Source organism: Leopardus geoffroyi, chromosome A3 (assembly GCF_018350155.1).
Source record: "Leopardus geoffroyi isolate Oge1 chromosome A3, O.geoffroyi_Oge1_pat1.0, whole genome shotgun sequence".
Lineage (NCBI taxonomy): Eukaryota > Metazoa > Chordata > Mammalia > Carnivora > Felidae > Leopardus > Leopardus geoffroyi.
Window position 1 is genome coordinate 42,029,472 of NC_059336.1, and position 25,607 is coordinate 42,055,078.

The 25,607-nt window shown below is 43.9% G+C and overlaps 1 protein-coding gene and 1 pseudogene across 10 annotated transcripts in view; both read right to left on the reverse strand.

The window, feature by feature from the left end:
• Positions 1-11,844, reverse strand: part of KIF16B (kinesin family member 16B) — a 288,439-nt gene extending 276,595 nt beyond the window's left edge. For 3 of the 10 annotated variants that reach the window (XR_006703358.1, XR_006703357.1, XM_045445357.1), the window contains exon 1: positions 11,618-11,776. Coding sequence is in view for 3 of the 10 variants with exons in the window: in XM_045445357.1 (XP_045301313.1) it covers positions 11,618-11,664 (47 nt within the window). In the remaining 7 variants the exon portion in view is untranslated. Of the gene's footprint in view, positions 1-11,617 lie in introns of all 10 variants that reach the window. The other 7 variants (XR_006703353.1, XM_045445356.1, XR_006703355.1 and 4 more) reach the window with 6 other exon arrangements.
• Positions 11,845-18,866: 7,022 nt separating this feature from the next.
• LOC123581321 lies at positions 18,867-20,937 on the reverse strand (annotated as a pseudogene).
• Positions 20,938-25,607: the final 4,670 nt, after the last annotated feature.

The following is a 25,607-nucleotide window of genomic DNA, read 5'->3' on the forward strand; positions in this document are numbered from 1 at the left end:
ATTTTAGACCTGAAGAAAGACACTATTGGGGAAATTTGGGAAATGTGAGTAAGTCAGATTAAGATTCACTATTGTGAATCGTACTGTATCAGTGTTACTATGCTGGTTTTTAATTACAGTTTTCTAAGATTATAATACTTAGGGAAGTTGGGCAAAAGCCACGTGAAAACTCTGCCCTACTCTGCAACTTTTTGTAAATGTTTCAAAATGAAAAGTTTTTATATATTAAAATAAAATGAAGAAAAGAAGGACTACACCACCTGCGGCTGGGGGAGTTAGGGGGGAAATGGGAAGTACTCTGTTGTGCTGGTTCCTAGCAAAGAGTGTTCAAGCAAGAGACCAACTCAGCATTTTAGACAGGGCGGAGTGCTTGCCCAATACTTCCAGGATGCTCAGCAGGTAAGGCATAACCCCACCTCAAAACAAAGAAGAGAAAGAAAAAAAGAAAAGCACCTTATTTGGATCATCAATGTGAGTCCCAGCCCAGGACTGGTGACATTTTTCTCACAACTGCCTTTCAATCTGATCAAGTAGAGATAGCTCACAGGAAAACTTTAGGAAAAAGAAGAGACCAAAATCTGTTTTTAAAAGCTTCATCTCTGCAATTGTTCTCACTTTTGAGCTAGTCTCCATCACCTTGAATTATTTTTCTTAAAACCTTCCTAGGGAACTTTAAGTCCCACTAAGAGGGAGCTCACAGAGTGATTTACCTCTGCCCTAAGCAGAATTTCCAAGCAGAATCACTGTGATGGCTTAGACTCTGCTAATAAAACCCTGAAAATAAGAATCAGCAGGTGTAACCTGGCGAAAGACCATGAGGCCATGAGGGCTCAAGAAAGCAAGATCCTGAGAGTAGACATCGCATGGTAGGTTCAGAATCCTAGCCTCTTAAAAGTTGAAAAATCTCCTTCTAAGCTTGATTTATCCTCTTGGGATCATGAGCCCTCCAGCGTCTTAGAGGAAACAGGATTGACTTTCAATCTAACACAATCCTAACTTTGATGTTCTCTCGGGAAAAAAAAAAAAAAAAAAATCAGATTTTACCAATTTCTGTTCTGGACAATAAATCCACTACACTAGTGTTTTCCAAACTGCAGATCTTAAAATCAATTTAGTGGGTAACAACTATCTTTTATTTTTTTTTTTAATGAAACAGTAGAGAATAGAACACATCAGCATGTGGTGAGCTAATACGTGTCTTACTGCAGATGTCAGAAATACACAGTCCTGTACAATCATCATCAGCCTTCCAAAACACAAATGTCCTTCATTTTAAGTATGATGAATCCTTTTTCACAAGGTTGGGTGGGGGGGATATTTTAAATGAATCTTATATTCACAATAACTTTTATTGGAACATCTGAAACGTGTTCCCATGAAGATAAAAATAGTGTTATAAAACTGAAATTTAAAACTTTTCCTGCAGGGGCACCTGAGTGGCTCAGTTGGTTAAGCATGACTCTTGATTTCAGCTCAGGTCATGATATCTGGGTCAGGAGATCCAGCCCTGTGTGGAAGCTGCTTAGGATTCTCAGTCTCCCTCTTCCTCTGCCCCTACCCCCTACCCTCCCCACCCCCCCCACCGGCACTCTCTCTCTCTAAAATTAAAAAAAAAAAATTAAAAAAAAACTTTTCCCCACAAAGTATCTCCCTCAGATACTTATCAACCACAGACACCACCAGCAGACATCACGTTAACCAGTGATCAAGGTCAACATCACCACTAAGAAGACAGACTAACACCACATACCCTGGCATGATGTGAAATGAAGAGCAGAATATTACTTATGTGGTGTTCTCACCAACACTGCCTCTTCAATTCAATCATGATTAAACATCAGAGAAACCCAAACTGAGGGCCATTCCACAGGCTAACTGACTGGCACTCTTTTGAAATTGAGGAACTGTCACAGACCAGAAGAGATTAAGGAGACATGGCAACTAAGTGTGAGGTGGGGTCCTGCACTGGTTGCTGGAACAGAGAAAGGTCAGTTAAAACTACAGTCTCATTAATAGTCTTATACAGATAATTTCTTGGTTTGGCAGCTGTACCCCAGTTATGTAAGACATGAATATTAGGGGAGGTTGGAATTCCAAAATTATTTCAAGATAAAAAGCTAAAAAAACAAAAACAAACAAAAAACACAAAACCTTTTCCTGAAAAAAGGCACATGAGTGTTTTGTCCCATAAACTATGTATCATTTAAACACAGTAAGTGTTTTATCTCCAATTCTCTAACCTTAAGAGATAAACATAATGAGTATTCGATGTGCAATTTGTGTATAATTAACTTAATATGCAGGGAAAGCTCCAAAGCTGTTATTCTTCACCCAGGCTCCTCCTTAGCCCTCTTCTACTTCTCTTGTCCTCCTAATATCCAACAGGAAGATCATCAAAGTTCCCTTTTCCTCCTCACACAGAGCAGTGCGAGACATCCCACAGATGCTGGGTTAGGGGTTCCTGATCCCTTAAAACAGGTGCTGAGCTAGGAGTTCCTGATTTCTTGTAACAGGTGCTGGGCTAGGGGTTCCTGATTCCTTATAAGCATCCACAGACTGAAAGATAGGGGAAACAGGGAGCAAGGGAGGTGGCAGTTATTAATGCAATATTTTCTGAGTACCCTTCTCTGCCAGGCACAGTTCTAGGCTTCAGAGAAACATCCATGAGTAAGACTGACAAGGCTACTGGCTCTCACAGAATTTATGCAAGAACATGATAAAAAAGCAAACACACAAAAATACATTCATATGCACACATACATACACTCAGATAATGTAAATGCTACGAAGCCAGAAAACCAGTGTAATGTGATAAAACTGGGGCCAGGACCTGATCTTTCTCTGATCCCCAGTTTCCTCATCTATAAAATGGAGATAACAGTATTCACCCCTATAGGGCTGTTGCTAGGAATTAAATTAGATAGCAACCACACAAGCCTTAGCAGAGTTCCTAGTAAATGAATGAGCCGCTGGCAATAGTAATCGATGACAAAAATCACTATCAGCACCATTAGTGAAAGCTCTTTCTCAACTGACTTTAAATTCTACATATCCCACTGAAATTTGTTCAAAGTGTCTATGCTGATGACAGATGTAGTTATTTCTCCCCTACTAAGCAGCAACAATGAATAATGAATGTATTTGGAAATAGAGCAGGAAACAAGCACTCAGCCCAGAGCCCCGGACAGTGAGGGGAAGCTTCCAGGTCCTGCTGGCGGGAACCTCCTCTGAGCTTGATGGGAATTGGCAGGCTGAATCCAAGGGAACGATGCCCGCCTTCCCATGAAGGACTGTTTCCTGGACTGTCTCTGCAACTGGAGCCGGACAGAATGTAGTCGGGCCACCAAAACAAACCAGAGGCTCTCAGGCCTGGGGAAGGGGTTGGGAATTATAAGGCACTATCACATCCTCCCCCAGCCGTAGGTGGGACTAGAACGTTTTCCTTCCCAAAACAAGCTTCAGCAAGACGGCTTCCCACTTCTAGAACATGCAAAAACAGCAAAAGCTATTGGAACAATTTAGAAAATTAACCATGAAATGAGGATGTGTAAAATGAATCAACCTCACACCAAAGCGCTACGTATTATCCAGCTGGACATTTCTCAATAACCTCTGACACACAGACAGAAAGACAAACACACTCTGGATCTCTCACCCACAGCCTCCATGAATAAAACAAAGAAAAAGTTAATACCAAATCATGCTTATTTAATACTCTGGGTCACTAAAGAGCATTTTTAAACCACTAGTACTCATAGCTTATTTAAGTGCATTATATACATTAAGATATTTTTAAATTTTGTATATGAGAAAACACCAGTCACTCGCTTCACGTTACTTGCCAAGTCCGTCTAAAAGAAGGGATAAAACCTCCATGTGTTCCCAATCCCGTGAGTCAGTGACAGCACGACCCTTCCTGGGGAACCTCACTCACCCGGAGCATCACAGCTGTCCCACACCCCGTGAGAGAAACCTCTAGCCATCCCTACCTCCCTCCCTTGCCTCCCCCCACAGCCTTCTTTCTCCCACCCCTACCTCCCTGTTTTCTGTTTCACTTCTTTAAAACAAAAACAAACACACCACACCTCTCCTTTGCCTCGCCCAGGTTTGTGGTGCCCAGGTGAGGGCTGGGGCCCAAGTCTGGCCATGTGCCTCACAGAAGCAGAACAGCAGTACTATTTCCTGACAGTTACCATATAAGAAATTAAAACTGAGAAATTTCTAAAACATAGAACGGCGCACAGAGCCACGACATCACGGTACATCACGGTGCTCCTGGAAAACTCCGCCACGCCCCCATGAGAGAAGGGTGAAAAGAGCAACTATCTTAGTATTACTGCAAAAGTAGTTCTGACTTTGGCAACTCCCTAAAAGAATCTCAGTGATTCCCAGCTGTCCCTGGCCCACCCTGAGAATCAATGTCCTACAAACAGAGAACTGAGTCTTAAGGAGCAAGTGTCACACAGCCAGTTACACTGTTCTGCTACCAACCCTTCCTTCTTTACTATCGTTCTCCTTGGAAACAAAGCTCACTTCCACCACATCCACCATCACCGTCAAGGAACCCACATCCAAATGCACACCGCAGGGCTGATACTTCACCTGAGTCCCTACTGCCTGGATCCCCCACCAGCATCCAGAGCCAACCAACTCATCATCATGCCCCTCCACCCCAACCAGCTCACCTTGGCAGCCTAACTTTGTGGGGGAGTCATTCTCCCACTTATATCCCAAACCACTCAGTCATCTTTGATTCTTGCCTCTCTGTGTACTGCTGATTGGTCTTCAGGGTGTCTCTTACAAATGTAAACAGTAGGGTATAAAACAGTGTACACATTGTGTTGCCACACAAGGGAAAAAAAAGGCTGGATTCCAATGCATCAAGTTTACACGTAGCTATCCCTGGATCATGGAGTTATGAGCTATTTTCAATTCGATTTCTTTGACATACTTGTCTTCAGAGCATGCATTGTTTTATAAGCGTATATTATTTTCACAGTCAGAAAATATGCTAAAACCTTCTTCAGGATTTTGCTTGCAAGTTATATCCTTCGACTGTGCCCCTCCCTATGTTAAAAGAAAACCGCAGGCCAAAATGGGAGTTACTTATGCTAGGCCAAGTCACCAAAGTGGGGCTTAATATCCAACCTAACTGTACTTTCAACCTCTCCCAGGAACATAGTCGGCCAACAAGTCTCTGGTCAGCACCATGGAGGTAGGAAGACACAGTGATCCACCTAATAAGACTCTTTGTTCTCCCTCAGGGAAGGTGACCTTGCCTGAAACAATCTTTTCTTCTGCTAATAAATTCTCACTCCATCCTCCTTCCTACAAAAACCTTCCATTTTGTACAACTCCTTGGAGCTCCTTACAATTTGCTAGACAGGGATGCCGCCTGATTCATGAATTGCTTAATAAAGCCTATTAGATTTTCGAATTTACTTGGTTGAATTTCAACACCTATTACGACTCCAATCTAGTCCAGAATCACATCGTCATGGGTCATGTTTCAGTTTTTATGGTCTTCCTGCACTGGCCTCTGCCCACTCACACAGACATTTAGGCCCCGGGTCTTGCATCCCAGAGTACGATAGGAAAGCCAACGGGATAATACTAGTGCATAAGAGGCACTTAGCACAGCACTTGGCAAATACTAAATAAAAGCTCATTGTTGCTGGTCCTGGTAGCAGTTCTCCACACTGCTATTAGACGAAACTTCTGAAAATACAAAATGGCAAATGACAACCCTGTTTTAAAACCATCAGTAGCCCCCAATGCCTAAAAATAATAGCCAAGATTTACAGAGCCCTTGCTCTGGGGCCCAACAGCATTAGCAAGTGTTAGCGCACTCAGGCACCATCTCAGCCCACAAGGTGGGTCCTGTGAAGATCTCCATTTTATACTTGAAGACACTGAACCACAGAGCACTTACGCGCCAAGGCAGGAAGCTAAGAAGCGGCAAATCTGGGACTCAAGCCAGCTCAGTCTTAACGCCGGAGAGAACTTTCCACGATGATGGGCATGCTCTATGTCTGCGCACTGTTGAATACGTGGGCTACTGAGTGTTTGGAATGTGACGGGCGCCAGTGAGCAACTACAACTGAAATCTCCCTTAATGTTAACTGAAATAGCCCCATGCGGCCCACAGCCACGTACCCGCCAGCAAACTGGAGCATAAAAGGATAAAAGCCCAAGCTTAACAAAGGAAAGTCCTCACAACACCCTGTCTACCTACCTGTCAACTGATTCTTACAAGAAGCTTCGGTTGGTCTAAAACCCCTTGTAGCTGTACTCATTCCTACCTGCCTGGCTGTCCCCTGCCCTCTGCTCATCTCAGTGTCTGTATAATGGAGGAGCTTCAGAAATGACAGGAAGGTAGACTTGGCACAAATCCAGACCCCAGTGGCTATTATCCAAGGGTCTCAGTTTCCCCTCTGTAAAATGGGCATAATCAAGCCCTCAGTCACTCAGTTGGTGGGAGCAGGAAAGGAAGTTGCCAAGGTAAAGAAATGAGCATGATGCCTGATACATGGCAGCGTCTTGACAGATATCTCCCACCCTTAACACCCGAGCCATCTGTTGTCTTCATCACAGATCCAAGAGACCACCCTGACACTCGTAAAATAAGACTTTAGGACACCCTAAAGCTGTCAATCCCAAAATACCACTGACAGCTTTTCTTCTTCTCTTTTTAACTTGATAGACATGACTGTAGGGTCCACCTGAGAGGCTAATCCGGAAAGAAAGCTAAGAACAGTCAGAAAAGGGAAGGACTGAGGGGGGTCTTGCCTCATTAGATAAGAAAGCACGTTAAAAAGCTATCACTTGGCCTGTTGCCAGCACTCACAAATATTTTTTTGGCAAAAAAATTTTCAAAAACTTACTATTAAAGTTGCCATCATTAAAATGTGAAAACAACAGCAATAACAATAACTGATCCTTACAGAGCCCTCGCTGCATGCCAGGCACTGTGTGGAGGGCTTTATCCACATGCATGATCTCATTTGAACCCCACGACGGTTGTTTTTCAGACTGCCAACTGCAACTCATTAATAGATCTTGGAAGTCAATCTAGTGGATCTAGAAATAGCATTCTTTTTAACAAGACAATAGAATAAAATAGGACAGGATGGAAAATATGAGGGAACTGCATGTAACACCTCATGAATCTTTTATGTATTTACAGAACTTCAATTTCAAATGTGTCATCTTGTCAATCACAGTAACAAAATATATAAAAAAGACCTTGCCTCACAATCTATAAGGCATGTACAATTACAATCACCATTTCACAGTTGCAAAAACTGAGGTTTAAAACAATTAAGTGTCTTGCTCAAATTTACCCAGCTTGTAAATGACAGCCAAAACCGGGACCCACGCAGTCTGCCCTCAGACCCCAGCCCCATCAACACTGGCAAATCAATGGGACAGGATAGATGGCGCAAAAGAATCACCTAGTGTTTCTGCAAAAAAAAGCAAACAAATGAAAACAAAAGGAAATGAATGAATTAGTTACCAAATCATTATTTTGTTCTCTTCAGAAGGGAAAAGAAGTATCTTGGTAAAATTGTAAAACATGAAACCGATAAAAAACAAAAGGCCGGGCCTAAGAACAATGGGAGATACCACAAAGAAAAAGGCATACATAAGACATATGTACATAAGGCATAAAAAGACAATACGTAAATGTTAAACTTTTGCCCATAAAAGCAATGAACAAATTAAGTTTCTGCAAACATTTTACTCATTTTCAAAAAGTACAGGGCTGACTGCCCTCCGAAACTGACTTCAGGCGGGGTGCCTGGGTGGCTCTGTCAGTGAAGCATAGACTCTGGATTTCAGCTCAGGTCATGATCTCACATTTCATTAGTTCAGGCCCCACCTCGGCTTTGCACTGACAGCGCAGAGTCTGCTTGGGATTCTCTCTCTCACTCTCGCTCCCTCTGTCCCTCTCAAAATAAATAAATATTAAAAGAAAGAAGAGAAGAGAAAAGAAAAAGAAAAGAAAACTGACTTCGAGCAAGTTAACTATGTTTCCGAATCTGTACAATGGCACGACAATAGTCTGTACCTACTAAGACTGTAACAAAGATTAAATTAGATTTTGTACCACTGCCACAGAGCAAACTCTCACATAAAGTAGCTGCTGTTATGTGATGCAAAATGACAGTTCTTTCAAACCTGAAACTACTACTTCTGCCACATAACCAAAGCCCCACCGTAGTAAAAACAAAGGCATTGCATCTTAGCCTGAATCAAGCACTGGGTGCTTGTTCGCAAGGACTAGTTACTGCAAAGGCTCCTGGCTCAGAAAGTCAGCATCCCCCTGCCATGCCTCCATCCTTCTAGAGCCAAGCTCCAACAGCGATCCTCACCTCCCAAAACTTCAGGCCTTTGCTTTCTGTCGATTGCTTCCTCTTTGCCTAAATCTCCTCTGAAGATTAACAAAACCAAAATTTTACATCTGCACCTACATCCCTACCTGCATCCTTACACATACGTCTTGGTAGACAGAAATATAATCCATAAAATAAAATCTTTATAAATGAAATTGTCCAATCAGTGGATTTATTAAATTCTAATCTTGATAGCTACCATCAAATTCCCACTAAGAAAGTGTTCAGGGATTTTGACCCTTTATGATTTCATCACCACTTTCATCAGCACCTGATGTTCAGTTAAGGTCCACCAACCTCACTGATAAACAATAGTTTCTTACTGCTATTATAATTTGCATGTTTAGGTCAAGTACTTCTGGTCAGCCATTTGTACATCTCTTTCCATTTCATGTCCAACTTCTGGAGCATTGTCTCTCCTTGAAAATTGTCTCTCCTTGAAACTGCCTTTTGGAAGGTTACCAAGGCTCCTGTCTCCAAGACCAAGGACCTCATCTTACTCACATCCTCAGGGCACCATCTTGGCAACATCTGACAGCAAAAACCATCACCTCCTTCAAGAGACACTTCTCCTTTCTCTGTTATGACAATTTGCTATGCTAATTGTCCTTCATGAGGGGCAAGCCAATCTTCTCCCTAGAATCCTAAAGAAAAGCATATCCCAGTATCCAATCTTTTTCTTCTTACTATAACATTATTTTGTAACCTATATATATATATATATATATATATATAGATAGATAGATAGATATACACACATAAGTATATGTATATACATGTATGCATGCATATATATGTGCATATATATATATATATATATATATATGCTTTATAAAGATAAGATTTTCTCCTCCTGAGAAATCTCACTGTAATACTCTTAAATTGTCCTCCATGTGCAAAAGATTTCCAAATGTCAGTCTTCAAATCACCTGAGACATAAACCCATGTTTCTAAAAGTCTAGCGAACGCCACCGAAGAGACAGATGCCCTTCCCACACAACAGGGTCAACACGAGGGCAGCGCTCACTCTGTGCCCACACGGTGCTTGTACTTGACACACTGCATCCCACTTCCAAAAGGTTATATACCAACCTCATTACACACCTTCCCCAAACCTCTTCTACCTCCTTGACCATCAAACTTCAGTTAACGGTTCTCTGTTCTTCCCCATCCTCCTCCTTCCCATCCAAGGACCTGCCAAATCCTGTCGATTCTGCCAGTAAACTGTTTTGGTGTACATACCCAGCCTTCCCATTTCTGCCTTTGGTTCAGACCACTACTTCCTTACCTCTTGCCCTAATCCTGATACCACCACCAGAGTTCTCTGCTGAAAGCATAAATACCATCACTGCAATCTACCTCCTCAGATCACATGACTTTGGATGTTTCCTGCAGCCGCTCCATGTAACTGGCTCCAGGCCTACACTGGCAAAGGACTGCACCTGCACCATCCCTCCCAACCAGCCCCATGTTTTAGGAGAGTCCTGCCAGGGTGTAGTCCCGACCCCATCAGACAGTAGGCTCTTAAGAAGACATTCATCAAACCTCATTCACCTTAGGGGCACCTGGGTGGCTCAGTCGGTTAAGCGATTGACTGGCTCAGGTCATGATCTTGCAGTTCATGAGTTTGGGCCCCTTGTCAGGCTCTTTGCTGACAGCTCAGAGCCTGGAGCCTGCTTCAGATTCAGTGTCTCCCTCTCTGTCTCTCTCTCTCTGTCTCTCTCTCTCTCTCTGCCCCTTCCCCCACTCATACTCTCTCTCTCTCAAAAATAAACATTAAAAAATTTAAAAAAACAAACTCATTCACCTTATTAAAAAAATAAAAAACTCCTTATTCACCTTGTTCCCCAGATAGCACTCAGGACAGTGCCTTGCATTTGGCAGGTGCTTTCTAAAGTTACTCAATACAATCTTCTAGCATGTGTTCATGTTATTCCAAAGAGCGAGAGGAACTTCTTTATACGTGTAAATCCAGAATAAAGAAAAATCTTTTTAAATGGTCTAAATGACTTAGGAGTCTGTTTGTCCTGTATGACTGAATACACAGAAAAACATCCATATTCTCTTCAGACTTACAAAAAAGTCAAACTCCTTCCCTAAAAAGCTTTACAAGTAACTTAAAAATGACAAAAGCACTGGTTTACAATAGCTACAACCCAGAATGATTCCCTATTTGCCAAGAGAAAAAGGAGATTCGGGTGAGTCGAGGAAGATTCTGGCAATCACTTGATTTTATGATCCTCTGATGCCCCAATCAGCTGTCAGAACCACCAAACAATTACCTCCACAAGTTGACATGAGAAAGTGGAAAAGCCATATGGTAAGTCAAATGTCCAACAACTTGACTGAGAAGCCAATAAAAACAAATGGCCTTGTGTGAACTTGGCCTGTCAATTCAGAAGGACACATACCATTTACATCTACTTCATTCTTTAAAGTTAAACCAATTTAAAAACTCTTCTAAAGCATCTTCCTAAACTGATTATAAAGAGGTCATTGAGAAGCACAGATTGTTTTTTCAGTGAATAAAGAGTCAAATCATTCTGAAAAGCATTACTTTGTTGAAAAATACAAGATTAAATTCTAAATGTGTTTATAGCTCTTCCCCTCTGTTAACACCAGAGGATTTCAAACACGTGTGCCTAAGTGTCCTTGATTTTTTTCCCCCTCTGAAGTCAAAACTTTGCTAAAGTTTCTCATACACTCTTGAACGTGAAGTTAAGAATTGCTAAGTTACTGATTAGAAGTTAGGGTTCACATTCAGGGACTCGAAATCCTCGCTCACTGAAAATTAAACAGTAACATTACTGTTACTAGAGAACTTCTGAGTTGACAGAATTGAGGAGAGCTCCTCTGACAGCTGAGGTGTCCCATAACCACTCTCATATTCCCCCCAAAGGAGGCTACGCCTTTATGAAAGTGATCCCTTGACGCTTGGGGGGGAGGGGGGGGGCGGCACGCAAACCTCCACAAGTTAATACGGCAGGAATCTTCTACGTGGCTTCGTGAACTCGGTACCCCCAGGGTCCCCAACAGGGCAGGGTAAAAGGGACAGCAAAGCATGAAGTGCTCCAGGCCCCCAGAGGCCACAGCCAGGGAGCAGTGGGCCGCAGACCGTCCCGTGACACTTAGGTCCAGGCTGCCCTTCGAAGGGACTTGGAGACTAGGCTCATCCGAGTGGGGGCGCATCGGGGGGCCGCCTAAGGCCTCCCCCAACTCACCTGCGATTCATGGGCCGGACCCTCACGGCCACCTTGACCGATGCCATCGCTCATCCCGGCCTGGCCCACGCGGGCTCCCACCTGCCCAGCGCCCCACGGCCGCCGGCTACTCTTGCGACTCTGTCCTCCGCTCCCGCCCACTTCCCTCTCTCTACCCCCGCCCCTCCGCTCCAGGCCGGACCGGGCGTCCCGCGGCGGCCCCACCTGCCGGGCCACTGAGCATGCCCAGAGCGACTCCGGCCCGCGTGATCCTCGCGCCGGGGTTTGGCTGCGGCCGGGCGGCGAAGAGGGGCGGGGTCGGGATGCCCGAGCACCGCCACCTAAGGTCGCCTAGTCAGGAAGAGCCTCCGCGCAGGCGGTGGCCTGTAAATCACCCAGGGTTACCGGAGAGGAGTGATTTCAGGAAAGCTACAACCCAGCCTTATCACCTGAAAACCTAGGGAGGAGGAAGAAAGGGAAGGGGTCGCAGTAACTTAGGGCCAGAGCGAAGACCTCAGTCCTGGGGCTCAGATGACCGAAAACAGTGTGTCAACCCATAATAAGACCTGGTTTTACCCCATTGTGCAAGCGTTAGCTCATCCAATTTACAGAACAAGAATCTGAGGCGCAGAGATTATCATAGCTTGTTTGTGGGTTGTCCCACTAGGTCCTTCTCTGCTGCTCTAAGGCTACCCAACCAAGGGGTGTGTTTTGGACCGCTCAATTCAGGGATGACGAGAAATGAAAATAAAAAGGGTACTAGATGTTTTTAAACTGCTGGCGAGAATGGCTACACTGACTGAAATCAGATCTTCATTGGACTTTTTTGCATTTGTTACAGTTTAGTAGTTCAGTTTTAATCATAACATAGTTAGGCGTGAAAACGACCCTCGCTTTAAAGCTTAGGGCATAAGAAGTGAGGCCTGACCCAGCCTTTTTTTCCTGAGTCCTTCTCTCCCTGTTGCCCTCTCCCGAAGAATATAAATTCATTCATTCAGCTATGCATTCGCGTATTCCTTCACACACACCCAGGAACCCACCTGTGACCACAGCCAAGACCTGAGTTCTGCCTTCCTCCTACTGCCCCATTCAGAGCCGCTCAGCCCACCGCAGCCCAGCTCCAGGACCCCTCCCTTCCTGCCCCGTAGGGCAGCTGATGGTCAGGATCTGGCAGGCCCACTGTATCAGGTCCTCAAGATCCACCAGGCTCTGGAGTCCCCCTAGGGCTGAGAAGCGAAGCTCTGCCCTCACCCCTCTCCCTCCCTGCGGGTATTTCACACTCCCAGGGTGTCTGAGTGTCTGGAGCAGTGGCTTTCTGTTCAGATGAAGGGACCAGGGCCAGGCAAGAGGGGCTGCTCGTCCAGGAAGCCAAGCTGTAACAGAGGCCTTAGGGAGTGGACACCGGGCTGCTAGATTTGAGCCCCAGCTCCTACACTAGTCTTGGGCGTCCTGCAGTCTGCATCGCTAGGCACCTCTGAGGCTTTTTGCCTGCCGGCAAATCGGAAACAACTCCCTGGAGTTGATTAATGCGTTAAGTGAGATGATGTCAGCAAACGTGACCCATTCAGATTAAGGAATCATTACTTCTGCTTCCCTAGAGCCCCGCGGCTAGCCCGGAATCAGCATCCCATTTGTTTTCCAGAGCCCTGAAAACCCAGGGTTTTTCCCACGTGCGCGAGCGGAGCTGGGTGCAGATTTCACCACTGCTGGCTGCAGGAAAACAAGGACCGCCGGAAGCTGGACCGGGCCGCGAGAAACATGCGCAGTAGCGGCGGGCTGCTTGGAGGCGCGGCCAGGGAGCCGGCGCACCGCCCCCGCCGCCCCAGGCAGGGGCGGGGTCCGCCTTAAAAGGGAGCTGAGCGGGGACAAACAGCGCGTGCCCAATTCGCGGGGGTGGGCGGGGGGCGTGCCGCCCGACCCTGGAGCGAATCACCGCCACCACTGTTCGCGACCACGCTCCCGGGTCTGGGAGTACCGAACACCCGACTGGCCCACGCCCGGCAATACCAGCTCAATTCTTAAAGACAACGAATTGAACTTTATAGGAGGAGCTCTAGCTTACTCATAAAGCGATTTTCTGTGCCTGGGGTTTTATTGGTTGGTTGGTTGGTTGGTTGGTTGGTTGGTTGGTTGGTTAGTGGTGAGGTTTAATTCATTATTTCTTTCGTTAGCTTCTTTTCGGCAGCCTACACACGCCTATAAGCCCCTGGCCTCCTATGACCTTGCCATTTGACACAAAACAGAGCATCACAGACACACTAGACCCCACACATCTGGCATAGAGGTTTTGACTAGGTGGCAGTGAAGCTTCAACTCACAGAGGGACAATGGGGAGGTGGGAAAAGAGGTACTTTGCTTGTTTTGATGTAGTTTATTTGGGTCTTCATTTTTTTTTTTTTCTGATGTTTAGCAATCTCTGTACTGCCAAATAGTTGTGAGTGATTGAAACTCCCTGAGTCTTAGCTTCTTCATTTCAAAGTGAGATAGCACTAGAATAGAATGTTCACTCTGCCTACAAATATTCGAATCATCTTGAAATACCATCATCAGAAAACAAACAAACAAACAAAAAAAAACAATATCCCTATCAGCTATATATACAGCGATGTATTTCTTCCCCTAGCCTTTAAGGAATAAAATTGATTTACTCTCTCACAAACATGACTTTTAAAAAACCTTGATAAACAGCAGACTGGCACACTTAAATTGGAACATAGGATACAACTGACATCTCAGAAACCCATCTGTTTTCCTGTGTGCTAAAAGTACCGACCTCAAGCATTCTATCACACAGTACGCTTAATATCTCCTCGTGGGGTTGTCTTACACCATGGGACTTAAGTTGAATTCAGAAGCTAAACAGTGAGCCAATAAATGAAAAAAAAAAAAAAAAAGGATTCTGGTTTTCAAACAATTGCCTGATAGTATCAGAGATAGAAATTACAGATATCAAATCCAAACCCAGAACCGTTTTCGTTTTCTAAGTCATAAAATGTAAAGGTAAATTTAGGATCTCCTAAAATACTAAACATTAAAAGCAAAGATAATTTGAAAAAGTGTGCTTTGGAGCCGGATTGTAAAACCTGAGCTACTAAGTAACAGCAAAGATAATCACAAAAGTCATACATAGAAATTTTGCTATAAATCTATAGGCAGGTAGCTGTGAATCCCAGCTCTCTTTTATAGCAGAAGTGAATGAAGAAATCACAGAAGATTCAATTTAATGGAAACTATCACCCTAAATCATAGTCATTTTATATACTAAGATGAAAAAAAGATTGTTTCAACTGCATATAACTGTACCTATGGTTACAAATAGTTCAGAATCGACAGACTTTGTAGAGTCTGTGGCAACATTTCAACCCTTCAGAGTCAGATGCCACATTTAGTTGAAGGGATGGGGAGACGTCTTGTAGATGAATTAGTTTTGGAGATGGGCCTTGCAAAGGGATGGGTGGAATTTGAACCCCAAGATGGGTGAAGAGCTGATTTCTAAGCCAGAGAAAATACCTGGAACAAAATGTTCAGAGTTGGGAAAGTGGGGGTCTTGCTGCGGAAGAGTGAGAAGGCCTCCTTACCTAAAACAGTGTGACAGATTTAAAGACACTTATAAATGCTTCCCCACCTGTATTTGGACCTTGCAGCGTCAGGTTGCAGCTACCCTCAATCAGGGGCAGTGTCCGTTTCTCTACCTCTCTAGTATAGCTGCCCTTGTATCTTGCTCTGACTCATAGAATGCCACAGAATTAACTTTGTCACTTTCAAACCTAGGTGTCTGAAGGCCTTGCATGCTTCCACTCACCCGTGGGACCCTGATGCTGTCATGTGAGCAAGCCCAGGCTGGCCTGCTTAAGGATGGTTTGACCCAGTCAAACCCAGTGCCACAGCCAACAGGCAGCCAACCACCAGACTTGGGAGTGGGGTCTCCTGGCACCAGCCCACCCCAGCCAACTCACTAGCTGATCACAGATGCATGAGTGAGGGCATCCCAGGGTGACAGAATCCATCCAGACAAGCAGAACCACTTGTTGACTAAGAGGATCAGGATATGCCACCCCAAAATATGTCGCTTTGACATAAGAATTCTTTTAAGCTGAGGACAATTAAGAAGAAGCAAACACAGAAAGAACCCCCTACCCTCCTCCACCCACCTAAAAGCAGGACACAAGTTTCCTTTTGTGAAGGTGTTTCTTCTCTCCTCTCCTATACCATCAGAAAAGCAGTCCTTATTACTGGAGAGAGAGAGTCAGCAAAACTTACTAAAAAAACAAAAACACACACAAAAAAAACAAAAAACCCTCATCTTCCATTAGTTTCCCTCATGTATTCACTTTCCCACAATCTACTATCCCTGGGAACCCAAGTCCTTTTCCTTTGTCCAGTCACTTCTCTGCATTTTATCACCCTTTGTTAAAACAGTATGTAAGCTCCCAGGTCTGAACACTTTGGGGATTTTTCATTTCTTTTCTGTGATGCCCCCCATGTGCAGAGAAAATAAGGCCTTTCTCCTGTTAATCTTTCTTCCCGCAGTTTAATTCACACACCCCAGATAGAAACTTAAGAGAGTAGTGGAGAAGTGGTATTTTTTCATCCCTGATAAATCTCATGAGCAATAACCCAATTTGTTGCTTAAGCCCTTTGGTTTAGGGTATGTGGGTGTTATTGCTTGCATTCAAATACAGCCTATCTTGTATAATGAGAAGGGTTTTTCGATGGATGTGGCAATTCAGGAGACTTTTAAACATATAGAAATATGAGTGACATAAAAATCAGCTGTAAAACAGGGCCCTAATCAAGGGCTTTGCAGTTGTAATCTGGAGCTCAAAGAGTCTTCATGGTCATTTCTTACATTGCAAATGAGAGGACAGGCAGGCAGGCTCAGACCAGCAACATGACTCCCGACACTGCCTTCCTCACCACCCACCCTCTCAGTGGAACTGACATCAGTGAAGCAGGTTCACGGAAGAATAAATGCTCTCACAACACAATTTTCTGCATTCCCACTTCGATTCAGCTGCACATCCAAGAGGAATGCCACTTCCTCTCCTTGTCTCCTGCATCCAGTCCATCCTGAGGGTTCTACTGCCACTAGTGTTGCCCCCTCCCTGCCCCATGCACCGGCACCAACTCACAATAATCAACCCCTCCACCAACTGCTTTGCACCGTGGCTGGCGGCACTCATTTGCTACTCGTTGGCGAATTTTAAACCTTGGTTTTCTGGGTCTCACTTCCAACCAGATTATCAATCCTTCAAGGCTGGAGAACAGGTCTTACAGTTCTCTGTACTTCCAGTATTGCCAGATTAGTAAATGCTAGGGTTGGTAATTGGTAAAACCAGTAAGCTCGTTACGTGACTCTGTTTCTGTAGATAACCAGTATATACATATGAATTTCTGTGTGATGATTCTTTGGCCCATTCTGTCCTTTTTTGTTCCTCTAACCAGGTCAGAACATAAAGGTTATGCCATTTGTTACTGTCAAGCTTAATTAAACCCATTATAATTTGTTAACCCCTGTGCTTGCTTTGTAATTAACATTGATTAACACAAACAAGTACAAAATAGGCCATCAGCACTTTCCAGAAGTGCTGATTACAATTATATTGATAATTCAATACAGTACAGAAGATGATGGGATAGTAATTTGCACTCTCTTTACATAGGGAGACAAATGCTACCAGGCAAAACTAAGCCTAGAAATAAAATACTTTGTTCATCGGATTTACCTGATTGAACCTTCATGCTATTAACCCCCTCCGTCCCCCACCCCTTGACTACTTAAACCTTGGAAGGATTACTGAAGGCACAGCTCCCAGTGACCTGCTTCATTGCATGCCTGAATCAGAATAGGAAAGCATTTCAAGGCTGACAGACGGATCATGGAGTGTTCAGCCACAGCAAAGCAGCCCCCAAGGTTCATGACAGACAATTATGGGGCCAATATCACATTTTGTAATCCTGGGGTACGTCCAAGGCTTTATGGCAGCAGGTCGAAGATACGCAACAATGAGCACCCAGCAGCGATGGGTCCAAAAAGCTCTCAGTGACCAATAACCTGAAAATAAACTCTATCTGCCTACTCAAAATACAAGAAACAAAACCAACAAAATTGATATCCCAATATACTCAAGAGTGTGTTTAAATTCCCTTTCTCTCTGACCTCAGACGATGATATATTCTGGCCATCCATGGTAAGAAGAGCCCACCATGCTCCCATGTGACTGTGGTCCATTACCAGCGGGGGTAGGCACACATTTGAACTTTTCCATATTTCTAGGAACAAAGTCGGGATGCTTAGGAGCTGTAATAGTTTTTGTTCTGTATATAAAAAAGTAAGCGGGACTCTGACCCACTGCACTCCAGGGAAGAATTCACAGAACCGGTATCATACAGATCAATTGGCCCTGTGCAAATGACATGATAATGAGGCCATGGAGTTTTTATGATTTCCTGTTACTGCTCCAGAAAATATGCTCCAGAAACCGTTCAAACCCCCTAAAAGGAATATTAGTACAAAACAGGGTGTTTCAAACTCATTGCTGAAAGATGAATGTTCAAAAAGATCCCTGAGATACCAAGACTTCTATATAAATGTGTGACTGATTGAGGAAAACTCTGCCAGATGAAAAAGTATGGAGAAACTTGCTGATAGTCATATGCTTCTAACCCAAATGTCTGCATTCTCAGACCTAGGCCTTCTCTTTTCCCTCCCCAGCAGAGGATATGTTGGAAAAAGTGCTAGAAATGGAAAAAAAAAAAAAAAAAATGCTGTCAGAAGTAGAATTAAATAAAGAAACAGAAGAAAACAAACAAACAAACAAACAAACAAACACAATCACACACTGAAACAAAGAGTCAGCCCTAAGCAAGACTGTAACATTGTGACATTTGCTTTGGGGGTCTATAGCCTCTTGCCTCCCATTATCAAACATGACACTCAGGGTGTAACATCAATCCCAGGGAGTTGCAGCGAGTTTAACCCTCTTTGTCCTGTCGTCCCATCTCTCTCTCTGTCTCATAAATATCAGGTATGTATTCCAGGCTTTTTTGTCTTCTTCATGTAGTTTTTTAATAAAAAAAAGACATGTTTCTTCAACATCATGAGCAGACTATTACATTTAGCAACGAACAGCATGGGTGCCAAAAGAAAATCTACCTTAAAACCCATTGTTGGAATGCGTTACACTTTCTACAGAACAGAAACTAAGATAACCTGTTATACAATTAGTCACAAATAAGGCCCTTGAGTTTTTGCCCATACACGAGTATTGTCTAAAACGTGTCTTCTTTGTAGCAACTGGGCCCTGCCACCGCTGTGCTTGACAGAGTTCACAACTGCTGTAACCTGTAGCTTCCCTTTCACTTCTCTGGCTCCCTTCTCCAGCTTAGCTTTGTTTCCTGGCAGTAATTAAAACCTCCTACCACTGCCATAGCTACTGCTGCTGCTGGAACCACCATGGCCACTCTGGTTTTGTGGTTTGGCAAAGTATTGGCCTCCACCGCCACAGGGGCCAGGGCTTCTGCCTCCAAAATGTCCTCCCTGGATGGACCCCCAAATCTGAAGATTGGTTGTTGGCAATTGTCAAAATCATTATAGCTTCTGCCACCTCCAGAGTTACTTCTGTCATTACCAAATCTGTTATAGCCATCCCCATTGCCACCATATCCACCACCGCCTTGACTGCCACCAAAGCCATCTCCCCCAGTGAGGTTTCCTCTGCAACTTTAACCTCTTTGGCTGGATGAAGCACTAGCTATCTCTTGCTTAGCTAGAGCTCTCCTTACTTCACAATCGTGGCCAGTCCCAGTATGGCGTTCTTGAATGACCATCTTGTCCACAGAGTCATGGTCATCAGATGTCACAAAAGCAACACCGTTCTTTTTGCCACCGCCTGGGTCAGTCATGATTTCAATCACTTCAATTTTCCCATACTGTCCACCGTAACTTCTTAGATGATGTTCTTCAGTGTCTTCTTCAACGCCATCCACAAAAATCTTTTTCACAGTTACGTGGGCACCGGCTCTTTGAGAATCTTCTCTTGAGACAGCCATCATTGGTTCCACAGCTCTTCACCAGATATTCAACTGACTGAGCTACCCAGACGTCCCAGACTTTTTATTTTAAAGTCAGATTTGTTGAGGTAGCATCTTCTGGGGGTTTTGTTTGTTTGTTTGTTTTCTAAGTAGGCCCTACACCCCGTGTGGAGCCCAGTGTGGAGCTGGAGCTCACCACTCTGAAATAAAGCCCTGAGCTGAGATCAAGAGTCGGATGCTTAACTGACTGAGCCACCCAGGTACCCTGAGGTACCTCAAGATATCATTTTCATACATACATTTCATACAGCATTATTCACCATTTGTAATAGGCAGTTCTATGAGTTTTGAGAAATGCATACAGATGTGTGGCCACCAATACAATCAAAATGTAGAACTGTATCATGACCTTTCCCCCCAAATCCCCCTGTGTCCCTCCCTCCATCTCTACCCCCTGGCAACCACTAATCTGTCTTTTGTCCTTACAGTTTATCTTTTCTAGAATGTCGTATAAATGGAATCATGCAGTATGTGGTCTTTGGAGTATGACTTCTTTCACTCAGCAAATACATTTGAGATTCAGCCATGTGGCTGAGTGTTTCAGTAGTTCCTTCCTTTTCATTCCTGAGCAGTACTTAATTATACGACAATCTGTATATCCATTCAGAGGTTAAAGGACATTTGGGTTGTTTCCAGTTTCTAACAATTATGAATAAGCCACTATCAACATCCACATACAGGGTTTTGTGTGAATCTAAGTTTTCATTTCTTTAGGGTTCAAACCCAGGAAGCGGATTTCTTGCTCGATGCTAAGTGTATGTTAAACTTCAGTTTTTTGTTTTTTGTTTTTCAAAAAAAGCCAAACCACTCTCCAGAGTATTTGTATGACTTCGCCTTCCCACCAGCAGTGTATGATACGTCTGGGTGTGCCATATTGTCACCAGAACTTGGCATTGCCGGTTGTTGTGTTTTCTTTCAAGTCATTTCACTAGGTGACTGACACCGATTTTTGAAACGGAGCAAACATGTTCATAGAATTCATTGCTATCTTCAGAAAAGACTTAAAATCAATCCTAAACATCTAATATTACATGAGAGCCACTTGGCTGCATACTAATTAGGCAGTTTATACTAACGATCCTGACTGGAGTTACTTTTACCCGAGCTGTCCAATTTTGCTTAGTTGTCTATATCTCAAGCAGCATTCATGCTAATTTCCTTAGCACACTTGTTAAACACAAGAGTCCTGTGTCTTCCCTGCAGCAGTCCTACAGGGTATGTCTAAAGGGTAAGGATCCTCACTTCATTCCGGCGTCTCTGAAACACTCAACAGCCTACCTCTAATCACCTTGTTCAGGTGTGTTTTCGGTACCCAGAAAATGAAACATCCCTCCAGCGTCTACTTCCAAAAACATATCTATCAAAAACACTCTAAGCTGGAGGAAAGGAGAAAAAATGTTTTGTTGCAGTAAACAAATTGTCACACTCGGGGGATTGATGGATAATTCAATCACTTTCCTGCTCTACCCTCGATCTGCACAGAGCCATACATTGCTGTTCTCCAGAAGTAACTATTGCTGATTTCTCTGACGTGGGCAGAAAACACACATAGTCAGAACCCGGTCTGCTCAGATTTGTCACACAAATTCCTCCCTGGCCTGTTGCTTCTCTGTGGATCTCCCTGCTAATGCTTTATTCATTTGCATCTGTCTGCCCCATCTGCTGGTTCTAATGGTGTGCTGTAAGCAATTAGACCCTCATGCATGTACCACCTCCCATGCATTCCTTCTGTTCTTCCTCTCCCCCTGCCCCAGCCATTTCGATTTTTCTGCCTCAGCCCCAGAGGAATTCAGCAGACAACCCCAGCTGCATCTTTCCATTTTTCTGAAGTTTATAATTTATTTTAAATAGATAATACATGCACAAAAGATGAATCCAAAAGATACAAAAGGGCACAGAGGTAGAAGTCTCTTCCCTTCCTTTACCACTCCTCTGGTTCCATTGCTTAGAGGCAACTATGGTCACCAGTGTCTGGTACCCTTCCAGAAAGAGATAATCTATACATAGACAAACATACAATCTAGATACTTTTATTCTTTGTAGAAATAGCAACACACTGTAACACCATTTTGCACCTTGCTTTTTTCATGTACGTGTGTGTGTGTGTGTGTGTGTGTGTGTGTGTGTGTGCGTGTGTTGTAGAGCATTTCATCTCTCTATACTTGCATATACTACTGAGTGTACATTAGTAGATATGCCTCTTTCCTTTAAAGAGTTGGTTGGTATGTAATATTGCATATGTACTATGATTCATCTTACCAAAATCCTTTATAAAGTATGTAAAATAACGACTTAGCCCAACCAAGATAGACATTTATATCATGAAAAAAAAAAAATGAGCAGAGTTCGATGTCTCAGGGCTGGTATTGGTAGCTACAGTCTCAAAGACTCAAGATCTTTCTCTTTGTGTTCGAAGGTAGCTGCTGAAGCTCCAGCCTTCACGTCTGCATTCCCAGCCGGAGGAAAGATCTATGTGTTCCCCCTCAAGAAAGACACTTCCCAGCTCACAGAATCCCTTCAGTTATATCCATTTTCCAAAACCTAGTCACAAAGCTACACCTGGCTGCAAGGGAGGATGGGAAATGTAGTCACAATCTAGGGATGGTGTTGAAAACTTGGGGATCTATTAAGAAACAAGGAGGGAAGAGTGAGTATTGGGGTACAACGATATCCATTCTGTCCCAGGATTGTCAGCTCTTTTGCTCTTTCACTGCTAAACCAGAGATCTCTGTGAACATTCAGTTTCATGCTCTGTGAGATGGGTCACAGGTTGTATGCATTTTTATTTTTGTGAGTATTCCCAATTGCCATCCCTGACAAAGCAACAATTAATCCCTGCACTGACATATGAGTGTGACTATTTCCCCACACCCTCAATAGTCCTGAGTGTGCTTACATTTTTTTTATTTTTATTTTTTGTCTTTTACCATTATGATAGCTAAAGTACAGTATCCAGGGGCCTCAGTGGCTCATTCAGTGAAGTATCCAAGTCTTGATTTTGGCTCAGGTCAGGATCTCACGGTTCATGGGATGGAGCCCCACTTTGAGCTCTGCTCTGACAGCACGAACCTGCTTGAGATTCCCTCTCTCTCCCTCTCTCTCTACCCCTCCCCAGCTCTTGCTCTGTCACTCTTTCTCTCGAAATAAATAAATAAACTTAAAAAATAAATAAAATAAAATAAAATACAGCTTCTCAAGTTGTCTTAATTGGATTTAATAGGACTTTCTCTTATTTTTAGTGCCAGTCAGTAGTTTTTCAAATGTCTAGAAACTATTTGTATTTCCTTATCTCCGAACTATTTCCATCATTTGCCCAGTAGATTGTATTATTTCCTTATTACTCTATAGAAATTCTTTATAAATTGGGGAAATCAGCATTTTCAGCAATATTATTTAAACACTTCCCCCCAACAGTTTTGGCTTGATTTGTTGTGCTTTTGTTCCCATGCAGATTTTTAAAAATTTTTTCTTTTTCTTTTAAAGAGAAGTAAGCCTTTGTTTCCTTGTTCCACAAGCAACGCTTGGCTGAGTTGGTTGCTGTCAAAAAGACAAGTGCCACATTCTCATGAGACTCCTCTGACTTCCCCTTTGCTTCAACCATAGCAGGTGCAGCAGTGGCCACAAATGCAGATTCATCAGCCAGCAGGGCCTTGACCGAGAGGCATACATAGTCAGTCTCCACGGGCTAGAACCCACCTGTGCCCACCGACAACCGAATGGGGTATTGATGGGGGCTCCGGGTGGCTCAGTTGGTTAAGCGTCCAACTTTGGCTCAGGTCACGATCTTCTGGTTTGTGAGTTCGAGCCCTGCGTCGGGCTCTGTACTGACAGCTGGGAGCCTGGAGTCTGCTTTGGATTCTGTGTCTCCCTCTCTCTCTGCCCCTCCTCCACTTGTGTTCTGTGTCTCTCTTTCAAAAAATGAGTAAACATTAAAAATAATTTTTTTAATTAAAAAAAGAATGGGGTAGTGATGCAACATCTCTAGGCATGGGCTGGCGACACGGAGAATGCCCTCCTGGAAGCAAGAATGCAGTGTCCTCTGTGATGTCAAGCACTTCCACGTTTGTAGATAATGGATGTTCAGCCAGAGGGATGGTGGGAGGGGGTGGAGGTGGTGGGAGGGGGTGGAGGCAGTGGGGGGGGGTGAAATATTCAAAATGTTCAGTGCCTCGAGCCCCCCCCCCTTGTCTCCATTCGCCATAGGTCACTCAGGATTTCAATGGTGATTTTTCTTTTTTTCTTTTTTTTAAATTTTGTTAATGTTTATTTACTTTTGAGAGAGACAGACAGACAGACAGAGACAAATAGGGGAGGGGCAGAGAGAGAGGGAGACACAGAATCCGAAGCAGGCTCCAGGCTCTGAGCTGTCAGCACAGAGCCCGACGCAGGGCTCGAACCCACGGACCGTGAGATCATGACCTGAGCCAAAGTCGGACATTCAACCGACTGAGCCACCCAGGCGCCCCCAATGGTGATTGTTCTAATGTAGTTGCATGTATCCCTTTTAACAAATTGCTTCTGGGTATTGTGACTTTCTCAGAAGACATTCCCTGTACCAAAATTACAAAATAAATTCTTCCATAGTTTTCTTTTTCAGAGTAATAATAATCACAAAGGGGCTCCAACTTGATTTATTTTAACAAGACTTCTGGTTATCCTGGCCCCACTGACCCATCCATCTTCCCCCACTGATTTGGTAGCTTGGCTGCCTTTAAAGGGAAGCACCAAGCAGTTCTCCTTCACTTAAAATCAGTACATCTTAATTCCACTTTCTATTTGATATATCCTGCACTGCCATCAATATTATTCATTACCTTTCGGGGTTACAGATTGCAGTCGGATCCAATTTGCCAACGAGGAGGGCTAAGCACTGAGATACGCAAACATTCAGACTGCCCTGCTCACAGGCTAGCTAGCAAACCATGTAATTCTAACCCGCAGAGACTTTTGGGAGGAGCTCAGGCTTTGGAGGCTGTTAAAAGGGCTCACTTGTGTCCTCTCCAAACTCATATGTTAAGGTCCTAACTGCCAGTACCTCAGAAAGTGACTGTATTTAGAGACAGGGCCTTAAAAGAGGTAATTCTGTTAGGGTGGCTCAGTCAGTCGAGCGTCTGACTTGGGATCAGGTCGTGATCTCAGGGTTCATTGGTTCATTGGTTTGAGCCCCACATTGGGCTTTGGGCTTTGCACTGACAGCACAGAGCCTGCTTCAGGTTCTCTGTCTCCCTCTCACTCTGCCTCTCCCCTGCTTGCTCTCTTTCTCTCAAAAATAAACAGACATTAAAAAAATTAAAAACAGGTAATTACATTAAAATGAGTTCATTAGGGTGGGCTCTAATCCAATGACTGGTGTCCTTATAAGACTAGGAAGTAGGAGGCAGCCAGAGGGAAGATCTGGAGACACAGGGAGAAGACAGCCATCTACAAGCCGACGGGAGACACCTCTGTAGAAACCAGCCCTGACAGCATTTTGATCTCAGACTTTTAGCCTTTAGAACTGTGAGAAAACAAATTTCTGTTGTTCCAGCCATTCAATCTGGGGTACCTTGTTTGACAGTCCCAGCAAGCACATACAGGGGTGCACAGAGCAGGCTGAATCAACTTGGGGTCTTCGGTGCAAGTCTTAGAAGTTTAGCCAGATCTGTCAGGTCACGTTCCCCGGACTCTGGTGGAAATCTACAAATAATGGTGGCTCAGTCGGTTAAGTGTCCGACCTCAGCTCTGGTCATGGTCTCACTGTTGTGTTGGAGCCCCACTTTGGGCTCTGTGCTGACAGTCAGAGCCTGGAGCCTGCTTCAAATTCTGTGTTTCCCTCTCTCTGCCCTTCCACCGCCTGCACTCTGTCTGTCTCTCAAAAATTTTTTTTTAATTATTTTTTTTTTAATTAAAAAAAGAAAAAGAAAAAGAAAAAGAAATC